Raw genomic sequence first — 21,149 nt, 5'->3', positions numbered from 1 at the left:
TGAACACACATGCTGTTGGCAAAATGGTGCTGACAGACATGCTTGAGGCACGGTTGCCACAAGCCTTCATTTTGTAAAAAACACAGTATCTGTGAAGTGCAATAAAGCAAAGAGCAATAAAATAAGGTATGTCTGTATTTACTTGTCTGTCTCTTCTAATTCTGAAGTCCTTTAGTGTAAGAGGTCTACAGTACCTCCCCATAGCAGGCATCTGCTACTGAGTAAATAAAGGAATAAATGATTACCTATGTGCAGACAATAATGTGGCAAAAGCCATTTATTTATTTATATTTAATTTTTTTTTTCTTGAGACAGAGTCTCACTCTGTCGCCCAGGCTGGAGTGCAATGGGACAATCTTGGCTCACTGCAACCTCTGCCTCCCTTGTTCAGGCGATTCTTGTGCCTCAGCCTCCTGAGTAGCTGGGATTACAGGTGCATACCACCATGCCCAGCTAGTTTTTTGTATTTTTAGTAGAGACGGGGTTTCGTCATGCTGCCCAGGCTGGTCGCGAACTCCTGAGCTCCGGCACTCTGCCCACCTCAGCCTCCCAATGTGCTAGGATTACAGGCATGAGCCACTGCACCATCTATATTTAAAAGGAGCTTCCCCAAATTAGTAAATGCTGGTCCATGATATCAAAGTTCCAATAATTCTTCACTGGCTACAAGGAAAAGTGAAACCTCACGGTCTTCAACTTCTTTGAAATTCTTCTGTACTCATAGTCATTAATGCATTGTTTAGCAATTGTTCTGCTTATGTGAGTTCTGACTTTTAAGCTAAGCCTGAAGGTTAGGGTTATTACCTCTTATAGATTTTGATACCTAATATATCATGTATTACAGTGTAGCTGCTCCATGAACAATGAGCTGGTGAATAGATCGATTACTTCATTACATAGACCCTCAGCTCCAGCCAGGTGAGTGGGTTCCTCTTTATCCCGTCAGGTGCCCCCACCTCTTCTCCTTCTGTTCACACCTCACCAGCCAGCCAGCCTGCTCATGTCTCCTTCCTCTTTTCCCTCCTATTGTTGATACAACCCCTGTGGAACCCCAAACTCCCAAAGCACCTTTGTACTTATTCACACACTGTTAATGTCTTTCAATATCCCTACACCATCATGTGTTACAAATGCCATATGACTTCAGCTAAACTGTTAGTCCCTGGAGGGCAGGCAATGTATCTTTTTAATCTCTGTATCTCTCCTTCTACTAGTCCTTTCACAATGCTTTACATAGAATACTCTCAAGAAATATGTAACTGGTTTAAACTCAATTTTTAAATACTCTGTTGGAAAATAACCTCAAACTCTAATGCCACCAAGTCACTGGAAACCATTCCAGAGTTTGAATAAAGTACTCCAGGGATCTAAAACCTTGATTCTGGGATATGTAGGCTCCCCAGTAAGAAAAGCATTCTAGTTCCTGGGGTGGAGGCCAGGAAGGAGGAGCTGCCTGTCACCTCACCCCTACGGCTTTTGTGTTTGTTTAAATTACTGTGGTGGTGTGGTCACAATCATACGAAGATCTTGTTTTCAGACTTATGGCATAGTTTCCCTCCTTTCTGAATGTAACCGATGCCAATAATCATTTGTTTTTCCTGAGTGGACATGGTCCCAATCTCTAAGTTGTTTCATTTTTATGTATAAATTCCTGCAGTGCTACCTGTTTGTTGAAATACTAGATACACAGACAGTAAGTAGAGCCCTTTAAGAGGAAATGCATTTAAATCCTCTTCTCCCCCCCATCCCCTCCCTCAAAATTAAGAATGCTGCTAGCCTATCCTTTGAGGAAGAAGTCAGAATTCCTAAAATGAGGAGGTACAAAAGAAACCAGAATTCTGTTCTGCCAGGCTCCATATAGCATTACAAATCTCTCCTTAAAATCTGCCTTCTGGCCGGTGCAGTGGCTCACGCCTGTAATCCTAGCACTCTGGGAGGCCGCAGTGGGCAGATCACTTGAGGTCAGGTGTTGTTCGAGACCAGTCTGACCAACATGGTGAAACCCTGTCTCTACCATTAACAAAATAATAATAATAGTTGGGTGTGGCAACGCGCCTGTAGTCCCAAGTACTTAGGAGACTGAGGTAGGAGAATCGCTTGAACCCGGGAGGCGGAGATTGCAGTGAGCAGAGATCGCGCCACTGCACTCCAGACAGAGCGAGACTGCCTCTCCAGAAAGATAAAAAAAAAAAAGGCTCTGCCTTCTCTCTCTTCAACTGTCTAAACCCCAACGCTGCAGAAAGCGGTGACCCCGAGTCCCAAAATGACGATGCTATTGCAGGGTAACAGGTTTTCTGTCAGGCCTGATGGTGAACCAGCAGCAACTTCAGGCTGACAGTCTCTCACATGAGCACGTAGGGCTTGTTAAATTTCACTTCCAGCCCCAAACCAGGAAGCGCTGTTTAAGATGAGCCCAAGACAAAAGCAATCTAGTTTCAGAAACAAAACTCGCCAGACTCTAGAAAGACTATAAGGGTTTAAATTTGGGACTGTTCTCCGGTTTGTATTGGAACCTATGTTCTCCTCCCCATAAGTTTATTAAAATTCGAAACTGCCAAAAAACAAAGTAAAATCATATAAAACATACACAGGCGCGTGCACGCACACACACACAGACTAATTTGTTTTTATAATCCGCTTCCTTATCTAGACTGTCCAGGCTTGGGCCAGACTTGAGTTGGTAAACTCTCACAGCTAAAGCAGAACAGAATACAGAAGGAGTATCTATTTCTCCGGATTCTTGGGAGGAGGGTCGAAGAGTAGACCGGCCACGCCCGGTCCCGCTCTCTGGTTGCACAACTGCAAGCTAGATCTGGGCATCGAAGGAGGAACGCTGCAACCTCCAACCCCTTCTTTCTGACCAACCCGGACAGAGCAGTGCTGGGGCCGGGGAGGGTCACCGGGTGAGGACCGGGGCGGAGGGTGTTAAGTTACAGTGCAGGAGCCCGGGTCCCTCCGCGGGCAGGAAGGGGAGGGCCCATCGGGGCTAGGGGAACCCCGGCGCAGACGTGGGGTGGGGTCGGAAAAGCTGCCTCACCGCGCGCTCCCAGGCCCTCCGCTCCCTCCCTCCCTCCCTGGCAGGACTCCCTGCCCGGCCTCCCCGCCACTCTCCGAGACGCACTCCCGGAGGCAGCGCCCGCAGCGGCCTCGCCATGTCCCAGCCCGGCCAGAAGCCCGCCGCCTCCCCGCGGCCCCGGCGCGCAGCCGCCGCCCGCCGCACCCAGGAGGTGAGTGGCGCTCCTGTCGACGCCGCGGGACTGGGCGATGGGGGACTGGGTCCCGGAGCTGTGGCCGCCCTCCCTGGGCGTTTCTAGGCTGGCGGGTCAGCAGTCCCCGGCGCCCCCGCGGGGAGACTAGGGAGAGGGCTAGGGGCTTGGCCGCTGCCAGGCAGGTGGCTGCAGGTGGCTTCGGTTCCCCGGCCGGGTCCAGTGCGCTGGGCGTGGCGTTGGCCGGGTAGAGGAGGGGGGGACGCGTCGAGAAAAGTTGGCTGGTAAGACGTGGGTGAATGAGGATGAGGATGAATGGGGAATGAGGTTCACTCAGGACCCCCGAGTGAGTGGGGTGGTTTCACTGGACAGCGGAATCCAGTCTTCCGCGCTAAAGCCGGGCCGCAGGGCGTGGCTGCCTGGAACCGCAGAGCCTCTTCCCTAACCAGCCTCGAGCCAAATTGGGCGGGCGAGGAGGGGCGGGGCCTGCGCCGGGCCCCACCCCCAGGGTTCTGCCCACCTGGTAGCCGCCTTGGGATGTGCGGAGCTCAGTGCCAGCCAGGTCCTGGCCAAGCGCAGTGTGAGCCCGGCGCCCCCAACGCAGCACCCCGCGCCCTCGCCGGCTCCCCCGCCGTGCGGATCGGAGCCAGCCGGTTGTTGCCATGGCATTCGCCAGCTGGTGGTACAAGACGGTAAATAGGAGCGGTTGTGCCTGGGCAAGACCGGGAAGGGAGTGTGTTGGAAAGGAATGTGTTTGCTTTGCCCTTCTGGGCGTGCGGATGAAGCGTTGTCCGGGGTTTGGCGGGGAAGGGGTGCGGACCGGGTGCGACCTCCTCGCAGACCTTCAGGTTAGGCTCGGGGAGAGGCAGGGGACTCACCCTCTTGTGGTATGTATGAGCGCGCCCGAGCGTGCGCGGCGCATGCACCTCTCTCGCCCCGGTGTCAAGCACTACGCTCTGCTGACGCTCACAAGTGGGATGGAACTGGAATTGTTGCTGGAGGAATTCTGTCTAGGAGGTGGATTCCTGAATGAACTCGGACGCAGCTCGCAAGAGCTTTGATCTAGAGTTCGTTTTTAACCCCTAAGTAAAGTTCAAAACTTTTAGAGGGCGATTGTTGGACGTACATTGGCCAACGCAAAGGAGAGGCAGCTGCAATGTGAGGCAAGGAGAAAATCCCAAACACCAAGGGGCAGAAGCAACTGAGATCTGAGACCAAGACCTTTGGAGAGAGCGGTGGAGGGGTGGAGGAAAGAAAGCCAGGAAGTGAGAGAGGGAGGGAGAGAGAGACAGGGCGCATAAAAGCGAGCTTCTCTGCAATTTATTACTTTGGATGACGGACAAGAACGTTCCATTTGTTTGGTGCATTGAATGTTTGTCCTACCAATTAGGTGTGATATCCAGTCAAGCTGGCACTTCTAGTGTTTTGGAACCAGGAAGCATGATTTAACATTAGATTGCTTTCCAAAAAAAAAAAAAAAAAAGATCACACACAGGAGTGTTGTTGACAGTGAGAGCCAAAATGTTTATGTCTCATTGATTTATGGTGAGAATATCAAAATTAGTTAGGTATGTCTTTTTCTCTCTTGGCATGTGGTATTGGAAAAAGCAAAGATGTTGGAATCAGACATTTTTTGGAGCTAGAAACCCTGTATAAGAATCAGGAAAGAAACTGTTACGTATCAGACAATGGACATTTATTGATCATCTATTATGTGCCAAGCAGAATTATATCCCACAAGTAGTGTTTTTTTAGATTATTTTTTATTCTCTGTTTCTATATAAATAGTATATATGTATAGTGTGTATGTGTGTATATTTATAGTGTGTGTGTGCGTATATGTGAATATATATATACACACACACACACACACACACATACAATATACTATACAGGGTCTCTCTCACTATGTTGCCCAGGCCAGTCTGAAGCTCCTGGTCTCAAGCAATCCTCCCACCTCAGCCTCCCAAAATGTTGGGATTACAGGCATGAGCCACTGCACTGGGCTTACAAGTGCTTTTTAAAGCCTCCATGTACACTGTGGAGAACAAAGACTTTTTCTCAAATGGAAATAAGTCAACCTTTTCAACCTGTTTTCACATGTGTAAAATAGAAATTATATGCACTATGTAAGTATTGGTGAGGACTAATTAGATTTAAAAGTCAAAATGTCATACACATATACTTTTAAGAATTGGGAATTCCAATTTCCCTTGAGATATTTCTTCATGAACGTTTTCCAGTACATTTCCTGGGCTTTTACATGTAGCGTTTTATTAATGTGGTAAGAACAAACGTTTGCTTTGAGTCATTATTGGCCTAAGGTTCTTATCAAAATGTACCGTGTACATTATCTGCAAATATGGATAGCAGTAGCTCAGAGTTGACATCAAACTTCTCCTTCCAGACTCATGATTCTCTCAAGGAAACTCTGCTGGGTTACTTGGATGAAAGTAGTTTAAATCTATGCTTTTAACCCTGTTTTGTTTAGTCACAGTCTGATATTTTTGCTAAACCTCTCTTAGAATCCAGTTTTGGTACTATCATGAAAACTTTTTGCTAGTAGGAACCTCCTAGAACCAGCTACATGCCTGTGATCAAGCTTTAACTTTGCCCAAACCAGTGCTATTCAATAGACATATAATGTGAGCCACATCTGCAATTTCAGATTTCCAAGGAGCCACTTTAACAACAGCAACATCACAACAAAAAGGTGAAATTTGTGCTAATTGGTATATTTTACTTAACCTACTATATCCCACATATTATTATTTCATCATATAATCAGCGTATAAGCCATTGAGATATTTTACATTCTTTTTTATATTAATTCTTCAAAATCCAGTGTATATTTACATTAACAGCACATCTCAATTCACACTTGCCACATTTCAAGAGTGTTCAGTAGCCACAGGCAGCTAGGGGCTACAGTAATGGACAGTATAACGCTAGACCATGGACTCCTAAACTTTCTTTTTTTCCTTTGGTAATAGGTGGGTGGTCACAATTTTGAGAATCGAATGGGATTTATGGACTGCTTTCCCACAACAAAATACATACAAACGTACACAAAATGCAGTTTCCAATATAGCTTCAGGGAGTTCAGAGATTTCCAAAAGACCACCCATAAATCCCCCAAAGGTCCATGGAGCCAGTTTATAACACACACACACACACACACACACGCACACACACACACATACATACACACATACACACAAACATAAATCCAATATACATATATGTGCATATTTATATGTAATACACACATGCACGTATAATACATATATAGACATCTAGATTTATGTGTGTATATATCTACAGATATAAACACAGATGTCTATATATACAGACATCTCAGAATACTTCAGGTAAATCCTATAATTAAAATATCTTTGTGGAATCCTTTAAGTACTGAAAAGGTTATAAATGATCTAACTTTCAAAATTTAGGCAGAATAAAATGAAATAATTAAAAGACATGTCTAAGCTGTGTTTAGCAGCGTGCCACCTATAAAGCTAGTCAGTGAAACATTGCAATGTATATTTCCATACTGAATGCTGTCAATCCTATTGACTTTATCTTCTGAAAAATTATGTGGTTGTAGTAACACACACACACACACACACACACACACACACACACCACACACAACTTTGCAAAGCTAAATTTGAAGAACATCTTACGAGCTATGTAATGATCAAGCATGAACAAAGGTTAATTTGGCCCACACCAGTAATCACATTCCTGAATCATAAGTTGATTCTATTAGGCTATGTTAATTAAAGGTGTTTCTTAGTCTAATTAGATCCATAAACCTAGTGACAGCATGATCAAGGAGTCCAGTCATTTGGGAGGCCCCATCATTGCAGCCAGCCTGGGAAGAATGTTGCAAGCCTCCCATGGCAGGACAGATCACTTACTCACAGTGAATTTTAGAACTAAGGAAGGCAAATAACAGGGCTTGCAAAAAGGGCACAGACTTTAGGGTAATGGAAACATAGAAGTCAAATACAGCCTTTCTCTTTCAGCTGACAGTCTGAATTAGTTCGCGCCCCATTGTGTATAAGCCTTTTCAACTAAGAGTAACATCTGATAATATTTTTCTTTAAAATCAGTTTTGGCACTTCCCAGAAAGTTAATTATATTCTACAAGTGCCTTTTAAAGAATGCTGTAGCCTTCTGGGGGTGGTAACAGTGGGGGGTTATGTGAGATTCCATGTGGATAGGTGGGTAATTAGTTCTGACTAGATTGTCTCAGCAGATACAAAACTACTCTAAGTAGTACATCATTTTTCCCCTTTGAGGTATTTAAAGATGAAAATCATATTAACAGATACTAAAGTTCTGTTCTTTAAGTTGTCTCATTTTCGTTTCATGAAAACATACCCAGAAAGCGTTACAGCCACCATAAAGGCGGTGGTGGGGTGGAGGGGGGAAGTATATCAGATGTCTTCCAGTTAAGAAAAATGCAAGAACAGCTCCATCCAATAAACACTGTTTATGTAAGTTATCTCCTCAGATGGAAAAGTCAGTTAACTCAGGAAGAAAAAGGTCTAAAGTTATAGTTTCCTAAAAATATATGAAATTTGTTTTGATTGTAGGAAACTCATAGAACGCAAGAATAAATTTGGTAAAGCTCCAAGATGTTCACAGTTGTTTATTGTCCACCTGCTGTGTGTCAGTTTTGTGCAGAGTGCAGTGGACACAAAAAAATCGTGCAGTGGTTTGTGCCTGGCCTCCTCTTGCATTTCTCATAGATAAAACGACAAGTTCATTCTCATGATGATTGCTGTGGCAACAAAGCAACTATTTAAATTCTCGTGATACCCCCTTTGACTTAGGAAAAACTCATCAACCTTACTTCAGGTGAATCCCAGGAGCTAATCTATGACAGGCAATAGATGCCACCTCTGAAAACTGGACACAAAGGACTTGTACCTTTATGGTGTCATCTTGTCATGTCCACTGAAATCTTAAAATGTTAGAAAAAAATGAACACTTGGGGATCAGTGAAACAGAGGGATTTCAGAATTACAGCTATGCAGTTAATCCTTAATACATATTAAGCATTAGTACACAGAATAAGAGAAGAGTATAATGAGGCCGGGCGCGGTGGCTCACGCCTGTAATCCCAGCACTTTGGGAGGCTGAGGCGGGTGGATCACAAGGTCAGGAGTTCAAGACCAGCCTGGCCAAGGTGGTGAAACCCCATCTCTATTACAAATACAAAAAACCAGCTGGGCGTGGTGGCGGTCACCTGTAATCCCAGCTACTCAGGAGGCTGAGGCAGGAGAATGGCATGAACCCGGGAGGTGGAGCTTGCAGTGAGCCAAGATTGCGCTACTGCACTCCAGCCCGGGCAACAGCAAGACTCCATCTCAATAAATAAATAAATAAATAAATAAATAAATAAATAAATAAATAAATAAAAAAAAGAGTATAATGACCTCTTCATATACCAATCATTGGTGTCAATAATTGCCAACATTGTGCCAATCTTGTTTTACTTGTTAACCGTCACAGCTGCCAGCACAGACACACACACACACACACACACACACACACACCTTTTCAGCATTTTAAAGCATGGGAATTGCAAATATAAGTTTCATCTTTGTAACCAAATTGCTGTAGTTTGTTGGGAAAATGAATTCTTTAACCCCCATGTAGTTTATCTCCTTGAGTGTAATATGAAGATGTGAGAATAATATATAATACACAGTCATGAGATAGACAAAATACTAAACAGAAGCCTTATCAGATGAACTTGATAAGGTTCCTTTGTACTTTAGGGAAAGTAAAATACTAAATTCTTCTGTTCTAATGTTTACAGCCTTAGAAAATGAAACTCTCAAACTTTTACTCACTGGCTTCTAATTCACCACAGTCAGATTGCTGCCAGGGAAAAAGAAGGGAGTGGAATAATTTTAACTGTATTCTTAAAATGAACAAGGCAATGAGCCAGGCACCTCACTAATGTCAACTCTTTTCATAAATTTGCCAGCCCCTGGGATAGATACCATTAGCCCTATTTTACAAGAAGAAACTGAAAAATTAAATTATCTGCCCAAGGTCACAGTCACATAGCCTTACAGGTCTATGCTCTTTCTGCCCTATCAGAGTTTATCGCAGTCAAGTAACAGACAGAAATGACTCTGACTATTTAAAACAAAGGGAATGTAACATAGGGAATTGGTTACCCAGGTAACAAAAAAGGCTGGGAAGCCATCAGGGGAGGGTGAGGCAACCTAGAGATTAGAAATTGCAGGAAGCTGCTACGATCCCTAGTCTAGAGGGACACAGGGAGGACAAGGGTCACCTTGCAGAAGCTGGAACCACAGCTGACCCATCTTGCAGGAGGTGCTACTGGAGGAGGGGGTGGGGCAAAGGGAATACCACCCACCCACCACCTCTAGTCTCCTGGCAGTGCCCTGCTGATGGCTAAACCCAACTTGAGGTCATCCATCAAGAGAATTGCAGCCAGCAAAGTTCTACTGCAATTTGAACACAGCAGAAGTGGAACAAGGAATCCACCTGAAGGTAGACACTCCTAGGATCTGCACCCAGGGAGACAGTTCTGAAGCAAAACCAGCTTTACAGAAGCATTGGTCCTTCTGCTTGTTTGCTGAATAATTTTGCTTTGGCAAGTAGATTACATATACAAATATGTTTTAAGGTATTTTTGTGGGAAATACCAATTTGCACATTGTCTCTTAATTTTTCAAGCTACCTTCTTGGCCTCTTTCTCTTTTGTATAGTTTACTGATCTGAAAAGAGCAAAAGTACTTCTCAGGGAATGTTTATAGGTTTGTGGAAACACGGTCATTCAATCAAGAATTATTTGTTACGATCCTACCACACATCTAGGAAAAAAAGGATATAATTTACCCTGTGATTAGGAAGGCAAGATGTAAGTTTATAAAGTAATAAGTAAGCAAGAGAGTGTACAATAAAGTGCTAATTTGTTTGATTTACTGATAAAATAGAGATTAATGTGCAAATATGAAAATATGATGCTCCATTAATAGGGCAAAGCTCAGAATTAGACAGGAAACACTGGTGTGGACATAGGGCACTGTGCTACTTCACTGACCAATCAGAGTTTACCCAGGAGGAGCCCAGAGCCGCCCCAGTCTGCCTGACCCTGGGAACCTCCCCATGGGTGCCGACTCAGTGGGATGGTTTGGTTTGAGGAGCGGAAACTTCCACTTCCTATCATGTTGCCCGCAAATCTTCCCCCAAAACCAGTGGTTCTCAATCCTGTCTGTATATTGGAATCAGCTGGGGAATGTTAGAAAAATTTATCCATGGCTGGGCCCCATTCTATTCAAACTAAAATCTAAATCCCTGTGTCCTGATACAAATGTTTCTAAAAGCTTCCCAGGTGCTTGTGACAGGCACTGAAGGATGGGACCCACTGCTAACCTGAAGTCTTTGTGATCTCCGGGAGCCCCTGATACAAGCCTTTCTCAGTATGTGTGATGGTAGAGAGCTGAGTTCCACCAGCTCGGAGAGTCCAGAGGGTATCAAGATAACCTTTTATTGCGCCATGATTTTTCCACAGCTGTCCCCGGACATGCGAATACTATCTTGATGAAACTGTCGCCAAATTGAAGAAGGAAAATTTTTAAGTTTTCAAATAAATCACCCACCAAGGCATATGATACAATATGTTTTAGTATAGTCGCAGGGTGGTCACAACCATCAGCACAATTTTACTTTAGAATGTTTTCCTTTCCTCCTAAAAGAAGCCTCATACTTTAAAAAATAATAATAATAAAGCAAAGGCATTTCAGAAGCACACTAGCAATTTCATACTCTTTTCACAGCTGGACTTAACACTGGCAAGGGCTGCTTTTCTGTCTTCTTGCTTCTTTTATATGTGAAGAAGTTTCTTTGATTTTTTTTTTCTTTTTTTGTGGTGGAGTTTTGCTCGTTACCCAGGCTGGAGTGCAATGGCACGATCTCAGCTCACTGCAACCTCCACCTCCTGGGTTCAAGTAATTCTCCTGCCTCAGCCTCCCGAGTAGTTGGGACTACAGGTGCGCCCCACCATGCCCAGCTAATTTTTGTATTTTTAGTAGAGACAGGGTTTCACTATATTGGCCAGGCTGGTCTCAAACTCCTGATCTCCTGATCTGCCCACCTCGGCCTCCCAAAGTGTTGGGGTTACAGGCGTGAGCCACTGTGCCCGCCCTAGTTTCTTTGATTTTTATCTTGTTTTGTGTGACATGTTCCCTTGGCTGTCTGTGTATCTGTGTGTATCTGGGTAACAACAGGGCAGGTGCCCAAACGTGGCAGAGTTGAAACTTGCCCTGGCAGAAGCTCTTAGCTGGGTGAGAGCTCAGGCTCTGAGCCTTATTGCACTTAGCTCTTATTGATTTTTTTTTTCAGATTTATGGGTTTGCGATGGCAGATTTTAAACGTATAGAGGCTGTCACCTAGAATGAGGACAAAGGACAGTTGTACTTGCCAACTATGTGATAAAAAGGGGGGTGAAAACAGTTTCGAAAATTATTCCTTCTTGAGTTAAGATAGCAAAGCCCTTGATCTGATTTTTTCTCTGGCTCTGAGCTTCTGGAGCACATACCACCTTCATCTTAGCCCCCATCTAGTCTCCTGTCTTCTATGGCCTTGTCCTTCCAGTGAAATTCTTTACTATGGCAACCTGTCCTGCTCTTCCTGTCTTGGTCTCCTCTCTAGCTGCCAATACAGGACAGAATTCATAAGTATGGTGTGTTTGGTTCATTTATAAAACAAGTTTTAGAATAGGAAGGTTTTGTGTTTTGTTATTTTTCGTGCCTTTTGTTTTGTTCTCATTTCAGATCACTGGCATGCTCTAAAGACTTTCTTGATGAAAATCCTAAGATCTCAGTTAGCTTTTAACTAGATCCAAAGTAGACTAGTCTCTGGCCCACGTAATCCTGAGTGGTATCACCATGGAGAACATCGCTGTTCAGATCTTCAGTTGCTTTATTCATGAACCAAGGCGACAGTGGGTACTCCCTAGAGCTGCTATGGGGAGCAAAGAAGACCACATAGGAGTTGCCTGGCACTGGGCCTAGCACAGAGCAGATGCTTAGGAGGTGTTAATTTCTTTTCTCTAATTAGTTTTGTGGTTCGGTTCTCTTTCCCCAGCTGTCACTCCTTCCCTGTTCCCTGCTCATCTCACTCTCCTCAACCCAGCAGTTACACGTAGTAGTGGTCAGCAGAGTTTTCTTTCTTCGCTCTTTAGAAAGACTCCTGCAGATTCCTGAGCTGGATCGAATTTGACATATGTCATTCCCAAGTATTTCATTCCATCCTCTCAGTTATGTGAAAAGTACTCAATTATTTCATGAATCTCTCTCAGTGAAAAGATACAATTAAGTTTACATCATTAACAGACTGCTGAATATTGAATAATATTCAAGAAATGATCAGGGCAATGGTTGATAAAGTTGTTATTTAATGGAAATACTTGTTAATTGTCTTAGGGTGATAATAGTATTGGGTATATACCAATACCATTTGGGAAAATGTTCTCAAATTTAAAGAGATGCATGGTGAAAAGTTTAGGGTTAAAATTTCAGGATGTCTGTAATTTACTTTCCAATACAGGTATATAAAGACATGTGGTGCCCTCTTGTTCTCTCTCTCTGTCTCTCTGTCTCTTTCTGTGTCTGTATGTATGCTTGTATGTGTGTATGCAAATAGGGCAAAATATGGCAACAATGTTAATAGTTGTTGAAATCTGAGTGGGGGGAATATGGGTATTGCTTGTGTTATTCTTTCAACTTTTCTGTCTGTTGGAAATTTTTCATAATAAAAAGCTGGGCTTAAAATAGGAACTGGGCCGGAAGCAGTGGCTCACGCCTGTAATCCCAACACTTTGGGAGGCTGAGGGTGGATCAACTGATGTCAGGAGTTCAAGACCAGCCTGATCAACATGTCGAAACCCCATCTCTACTAAAAGTACAAAAATTACTCGGATGTGGTGGTGCACGCCTGTAATCCCAGCTACTTGGGAGGCTGAGGCACGAGAATAGCTTGAGCTCAGGAGGTGGAGGTTGCAGTGGGCCGAGATTGCACCACTGCTCTCCAGCCTGGGTGACAGAGTGAGACTCAGTCTCAAAATAAATAAATAAATAAATAAAAGAACTGGAAAAATATAATTCATGAGGTTCTAAAAGAGTTGGCCTTTTATTATAAGTGATTTTTATTTATGTCATTATACTTTTGTGTATTTTAAAATAGCTTTCTATTGTGAGCAACTTTTGAAGTCAGAAAATAACAAAGCTTATAGTACATAATTTTAAAGGTGTTATTTTAAGTTGTTACTTTAAGGGAGAAAAGGCTGTACATGCATTTACTGTAGGGTAATAAATTATGATATGTATTTGTCACATGAGCAGAAAGCAGAGTGAGACTCTGTGGAGAGCATGGAACCTTGTACCAGACAAGAACAAGTCACCTTTTAAAGTTTCTCATTTGTAAAATGGAATAATTACACCTCCTGACAAGTAAATGAGGCACTCAAAATAGTAAACACCCAGTAAAACAGTGGTTATTATTATTACTTATGTAATCTGAAAAAATATGAATTACAGATTATGGATGTGATATCATGGTTCTAAAATTACCAATTCTGGAAGGAGACAGATTTGGTAATCTCTGTCTTTCTAGAATGATTTTTTTAGAGATGTTTAAAGAAAAATTTTAGACAAATTTAACAGAGCTATTTAAGCAAAGGATGATTTATGAATTGAGCAGTACTGAAAATCAAAAGTGGTTCAGAGAGCTCAGTACACTCCAGCAGCATGAGCAGGAAGTTTTTATAGCTGAATGTGGAAGCAAAGTGAAGAAATTACTTGATTGGCTACAACTAGGTATGGTCTGATAAGAGGTTTGTATATATAACCAATAAGCTGGTTGGCTGGTTATGATTGGCTGAGGCAATTTTTGTTTTGTTTTAAGTCATTTACAAGAAATGCCTTTAAATTAAGTTTCAGTGTGCTTAGTAAGGTATCCGAGGACAGAGACCACCTCATGCTAATGGCCCTCTTATTTACTTTAACAGAGATAAGTAATATTTTCCCTCAAGTCTGGCTTTTAGAAATCTTTTGCTCACCAATTATTCTAATATTTATCAATTGCCATATAGCCTTGATATATAAGTGAACTTTAAAATGGTTCATTTTCAAAAGATTCATTTAATTATTCAATACAGATTGCCCTCAACTATGTACAAACAAACCCTTGACTAGGATGTATAGGTAAAAGAAGACCTGTAGAGGGTTTCACCAAGCTATTGCACCCTGGCTGCTTTTCAGTGGATGCCAATCACTAATCCATGAGAGTATTTCTTCTGGGTAAGAATTGTACAGTCATGAACATGCCTTTTGGCTAATTGTTCATGCAAAACACTGTCGAGAAAGGATTTCAGCCACAGGTTTGGTATTCCTTGGCCATTTTTAGTAGCATATCTGTTGATATGATTAAAGATAATATTATCTAATTCCATTTAATGTGTTCTAATGGCAAACAACAGATTTTAGTCAGAAAGCCTGCTTCATGACCTTTTCCCGTTTACTAGTTATATTTCCTTGTAAACACCATGAAATCACTATTATTCTTAGTTTTCTCATTTATGAAACAACATGAGCTTCTTTTTTTGTATCAAATAAGGCTATACGGAAGTGCCTTGTATATAATAATAACAAATTATTATTATTACTATTATTATCATTCTTCTTAATTCAAATGATTTCACTGATCTACATATCTAGGTTATGATTCTGCTTTAGGGAACATAATAGTATTTTTTATTTTGATTCAATTGAGGGTGATTAGGACTGCATCCAATGGTGAGCTTTTATTTTTTCATATTTGGCTCCCTTTTCCCACTTTCTTGAACATCCTACAGTGTGACAGGAATGCAATAATTCTTTGTACCCCCTATTCAGGAACATACAACTATTTTTTCATTTCTCAAAACATTTCAGTAAAGTTATGGCTTATTTTATCTTATCGCCAAAACAAACGAATATGTAAGCTACTTGAAGCTTTTATGCCCCACGTAAAAATATTTGCATTAGGGAGAGTTTGATCAATGGGTATAAAGACAGTTATGAGGAATAAGATCTGTTGCTCTATTGCACAGTAGGGTGACTAGTTAACAGTAATGTATTATATACTTCAAAATAACTAAAAAACAGGATTTTGAATGTCCTCACCACAAAGAAATGATGAATGTTTGAGGCGATAGATTTAGTAATTACCCTGATTCGATCATTACCCAATGTATATTCAAAACATCACCTTGTACCCCATAAATATGTACGATTGTTATGTGTTAATTAAAAATAAAATAACACTTTTAAAAATTGTATTTATCCTCTGTGTCCTAGTAAGAAAAATAATTCTCTTTATAGACATAATGAAATCTTAAAGCCATAACACATAGAAGAAGTTGCAGGTATGGTCTTTGTCCTTCAGATTTTATCTTTCTGCATTGGTGAATATGCGGAAGAACTCTAGTGAATTCCCTTGGAGGACTCTTGAGTCCATGCTGAACTGAGCCTTAAGTATGGCTTCAGATGAAACATGGTTCTTATCTCATCTCCTTGATGAATGAGATGTCTACCGTGCTGAAAACTTGAGCTTAAAATTCATGAGGCATTTTGTAGGAGACAAGATGCCGCCTTGGCATCACCATCAGCTCTGCATCTAGTTAATTACAGACTGACCTTCTAGATCCCAAAGGAATGTCTGTAGCATCCCTTGATTTTTGAGAGCCACCTACATTGGTGTGAATTATTAGCATTCTCAGGAAGAAGATTAAAGTGATCCTTTTTTAAAAAAAGGGGTATGCATTTAGCCTTTGGGGATTAAAGTTACTGTCATCTGTGTTATCTTCCTTTATTAAGCATTATTTTTTACTTTTTTATAGCACGTCAGTGAAAAAACCAGTGAATCGCTTTCCAAACCGGGAGAAAAGAAAGGATCAGATGAGGTAATTTCCACAATACTGGGCTTTCATTTTCTCTTGCTTTTAAACTGTGAAGTCTGCCTTGAAATATTAAATAATGCTGTAGCAAAGAGCTTCTACTTTGCTTAATATTGGGAAATTTTGATTTAACTAAGATTTGATTAAAGAATATAAAAGGAAATCACTAAAAATAAATACAATATTGTTCCTGGGAATAGACTCTGTATGAATACTTTCCCTTTAGTAACAGAACTTTGTTGCTTAGGGTGTTTTCCCTGTAGGAATTGGTGAATCCAAATTGTTTTGTTGGTGAACAGGTCAAGTGTAGAAGGGAAAACAAATGCTGTAGTAGAAAGGAAAATCTTTTTTTATGACAATAAACCATGAAAGGAGGACAGGGACAGCCAGATTAACCAGCCCTTCAGATTCATAAACAAAAGGAAGAGATAACTATTTTTATTTGCACAGATTCTGTGGAAAACTAGTAAAACCAAATCTCCCCACTTTGAGATGGGTTTTCTTTGAGGCTGTTTCTTCTTTCTCTGAATGACATACCATTCTTTGCACTGTTTAGAATGACCTACTTCTCTATGGAAGGGTCATGTGAAAGTTCTGCCCTTCCAAAGTACAGGATTTGCCTTCCTTTACCTGCTTTTTATGTGTTAAATCTCAATATAACTGGATGATATATCCATCTTCATCCAGTAGAAATTGAGTCGTTTCTAACTTGTAAACGTCCTATAGCCAGGTTTTAAAAGGTACATGGAAATTTAGAAAGCATCAAGTGATCATTTTATTTTTCTCTATATTATCAACATTAATTAGGTGTTTTTCTGAAATTTAGTTCTTCTTTCTGCTTATTTTCTGCAGTTTCAAAATAGTTAATATGTAAGGAGGCTGTTATGGCTAGAACCTGCTATGCATTCTGTACTAAAGTTTATGCCTCCATTTTCTACCATTGTTTTCATTACCAGTACCCATGAAAATGTAATTTAGATTGTTTCTTACCAAGCAAGTTTTTAGTGAATTTTTTATAGCCATGAAAGGCAAATGTTTCTTTAAAAACAGAAAGTAGAAGTAAACATATTAAGATTTCGTCCTGTTTCCTGGTTAAATTAATAAAAGATAAATTTCCATTTAAAAAAAACCACAAATTTTTCTTTTTCCCAACATGAAAATCTACCTAGTGTCAGCCGGGCACGGTGGCTCATGCCTGTAATCCCAGCACTTTGGGAGGCCGAGGCGGGCAGATCACGAGGTCAGGAGTTCGAGACCAGTCTGGCCAACATAGTGAAACCCCGTCTCTACTAAAAATATGAAAAATTATCCAGGCGTGGTGGTGTGCACCTGTAATCCCAGCTACTCGGGAAGCTGAGGCAGAAGAATCGCGTGAACCTGGGAGGCAGAGGTTGCAGTGAGCCGAGATTGAGCCACTGCACTCCAGCTGGGTGACAGAACAAGACTCCGTCTCAAAAAAAAAAAAAAAAAAAAAAAAAAAAAAAAAAAAAAAAAAAGAAAAGAAAAGCAAAGAAAAGAAAATCTACCTAGTGTCATTTAACTCATTTATCAACCCTACCCTTTAAATATATTTCCAGATAGGTTATCTATCAAATTAATATTGAGCAAATATTGAACACTTCCTGATTGAAAACCATAGTGTTCTTTTATTCTCCAGACCAGTAAATAATGTTTTTGGTTGTTATTCTCTATTAATGTTAATTAAGGTTATTTGTCTAAAAAGGAAGTTTTCTTTTCCAATATGGTCAAGTGGATACAAAGCCAATACTAATATGGTCATTCTGGCCAATTATAACTGGGAAACTTAAATATTACACCTTGGATGTACAGGATGTACAGGCATTATTGGTATGTAACAACTGATGGTAAATAGTTAAGTATATAATGTCTGGATTATAATGTCTCTCATCTCCATATTTATGAAAGGTTTAGAAAGGAAAACATTGTTAAGAAGCCATGTTATAAGAGGCAGTCTTTACTTTGATTTAAAAAATTGAAAGGCTGAACTTCTGCTTTAAAGAAGGAACAGGGAATTTTTCTTCTCTTTATTGGCATAGCAATTCTGACATTGTTTTATTACATTTCTGGTAAATTTACATTCATGACTCCTGCCCTTGTGCCAGAGCCTGGACATACCAGTCTTTCAGCTCTGTCCCAACCAGCAGAAGTAAAGAGGGGATGGAGACTTTGCTCTGTCCCCATGGCTTAAATCATGGCTTTAGACAAAATCTGTCTGCTTGTAACAGAATTTGTTTGAGCAAAGAATGGTTTGTGAATTGGGCAGCACTCAAAACTGGAAGAGGTTCCTAGAGCTCTTCTCTCTCCTTAAATTCTGCCTGTATGTATTTGTTAAGGTGGCCAAGCATGGGGGTGGGTGACTTGGTAGTCAGGGTGTATTTCCAAAATGGTCTACCTCAAAGGGCCTCACTCTTTATGTTATGTGCAAATAAGTCATTAACAAGATATTGTGTCCTGGAGACAGTTCAAGGAAACTGTACCACTTTAGGCATTATGTTAGCCTTGATGGTCATGATTATAAAACCATGTGCAATCTGAATTTATTATCTGCCCTGCCTACCATCCATAGTTTGTTGCCATCTCCTTTTCTTCACAAAATTACCAGAGAAAGACTTCCTGAAACTGATTATTTCTCCCAAATATTTTCTTACCTGCTGCTCTGTTGAACAAAACGTGAGATTAAGAAGCTTAGTTTGGTTTTTAGTAATCCATTTTCAAACTGCCATGTACCCTCAAATATTAAATAACTTACTGTCCCCAAGCATATGCAAATATACTGGTTAGCTCTCTGAGGACAAACCAGGGCTTTTGAAACAAAATCAGTTTGAAAATTTGCTTTCTATCTTAGGGGTACTTCTTCACAGTTTTTCTTCTCTTTTTATTATTCTGCTGCATTTCAATTAGAGATGCTAGAAAAGGGCACAGAGGAGGACTTTGGGAGGGTATAACCAGAAGAAAAAATTGATGAGGGTTAGGTGAGAACCACCATTATATTGCCATATATAAAAATACATGGAGGGCCGGGTGTGGTGGCTCACGCCTGTAATCCCAGCACTTTGGGATGCTGAGGTGGGTGGATCACAAGGTCAGGAGATCGAGACCATCCTGGCTAACATGGTGAAACCCCATCTCCACTAAAAATACCAAAAAAAATTAGCCAGGCATGGTGGCACGCACCCGTAGTCCCAGCTACTCAGGCGGCTGAGGCAGGAGAATCACTTGAACCCGGGAGGCAGAGATTGCAGTGAGCCGAGATCATGCCACTGCACTCGAGCCTGGGCGACAGAGCAAGATTCTGTCTCACAACAAACAAACATAAAAAACACACATGGAGATGAATGTAGCCATGTGAATTTCAGAGTTCTTTCTCCCTATTTGTCAATAGTTTTTTTTTTTTTTTTTTCTTTTTTTGAGACGGAGTCTCGCTCTGTCGCCCAGGCTAGAGTGCAAGCTCCGCCTCCCGGGTTCACGCCATTCTCCTGCCTCAGCCTCTCCTTGTAGCTGGGACTACAGGCGCCCGCCACCACGCCCGGCTAATTTTTTTTTTGTATTTTTAGTAGAGACGGGGTTTCACCATGGTCTCGATCTCCTGACCTCGTGATCCACCCGCCTCGGCCTCCCAAAGTGCTGGAATAGTTTTTACTTTTTTGGAATGTTACCCCAACACACAACCATTAAGTGATCCTAAGATACCTGCAGCAATTTTATTTTTATTTGTTTATTATTTGATTTTTGAGACGAGTCTTACTCTGTCACCCAGGCTGGAGTGCAGTAGCTTGATCATGGCTCACTGCAGCTTTGACCTCCTCGGGCTCAAGTAATCTTCCCACCTCCCAAAGTGCCAGGATTACAGGTGTGAGCCACCACGCCCAGCTAGCTATAGCAATTGTAATAGAATGTTGAAGCTAATATATTTGTCATGCTGCGTTTGAAATACAAATACTTGAGGATAGGGTAAGTGTCTGTGAGAATTTATTTATGTTTGCTTGTTTATACCAATTGTTATGAATTTTTCAATTCTTTCTCAGATGTAGAGGAATTACAGGACCAAAAGTTGCATGGACTAACAAGCCAAAGATAAAATAACTAGAGAGGAGGAAAAAGAAAAAAGAAAACACTTAACATCAGCAACTTTAAATACAGTAGAACAAATAAGTCTTTCCAAACCTGCAATCAAATCTATTTAAAGGATGAAACTGACACATCTGGCCACACTGAAGGAGTGTGAATCTTTTAGCAACATATTTCATTAAAGTCCTGGGGAATGGAATTTAAAGTATAAAATGGGCATGATCTCAGAGAGCCAATTTTAAAAGCTTCAAATTTAACAATGGATTTATTTTTATGAGTAAAGAAAAGAAAACACAAATAAAAGAGAATGGAAATTCTGCCTTAAAGGAAAAGATGTTTTGTTACATTTTCCTTACTCTAATGGCATTGGTGGCATGCTTTTCCTCAGTATTTACCTCTCCTCCTTCTAAAATGCATGAATTCAACGTTGAATGACTCAAACATTTTTTTTTACTTTTTTCTTTTAATAAAGTTAGACATTTTTCATTACAATACATACTTGTGAAAAACAATATTACCTTGAGTCTTACCGCTTAAACTACTGCTCTAAAATTGTGTGTATATTCTTAAATTAACATGATAATGTCATGTATTTATAATTATTATATGTGCCAATTTTAGTACTTTTTAATGATTGTGCAGCTAAAATATAATCATTGGAAAAAATTTAGAAAGTAACAGAGAATTTAATGAAAATAAACACCCTTGGCCAGACGTGGTGGCTCATGCCTGTAATTCCAGCACTTTGGGAGGCTGAGGTGGGCAGATCACAAGGTCAGGAGTTCAAGACCAGCCTGGCTGATATGGTGAAACCCCATCTCTACTAAAAATACAAAAATTGGCCAGGCGTGGTCACGGGTGCC

At 41.0% G+C, this 21,149-nt stretch overlaps 1 protein-coding gene across 23 annotated transcripts in view; it reads left to right on the top strand.

Moving 5' to 3' along the window:
- Positions 1-21,149, top strand: part of CAST (calpastatin) — an 800,936-nt gene that overhangs the window by 680,818 nt on the left and 98,969 nt on the right. For 13 of the 23 annotated variants that reach the window (XM_058440706.1, XM_058440705.1, XM_032156783.2 and 10 more), the window contains one exon: positions 16,141-16,203. Coding sequence is in view for 20 of the 23 variants with exons in the window: in XM_058440690.1 (XP_058296673.1) it covers positions 16,141-16,203 (63 nt within the window). In the remaining 3 variants the exon portion in view is untranslated. Of the gene's footprint in view, positions 1-3,070; positions 3,228-3,756; positions 3,899-16,140; positions 16,204-21,149 lie in introns of those variants that run through there. The other 10 variants (XM_058440698.1, XM_032156781.2, XM_032156780.2 and 7 more) reach the window with 3 other exon arrangements.

Source organism: Hylobates moloch, unplaced genomic scaffold (assembly GCF_009828535.3).
Source record: "Hylobates moloch isolate HMO894 unplaced genomic scaffold, HMol_V3 SCAFFOLD_6, whole genome shotgun sequence".
NCBI classification, from domain to species: Eukaryota; Metazoa; Chordata; class Mammalia; order Primates; family Hylobatidae; genus Hylobates; species Hylobates moloch.
The sequence above is the reverse complement of the archived record's forward strand: the minus strand, read 5'-3'. Positions and strand labels throughout refer to the sequence as shown.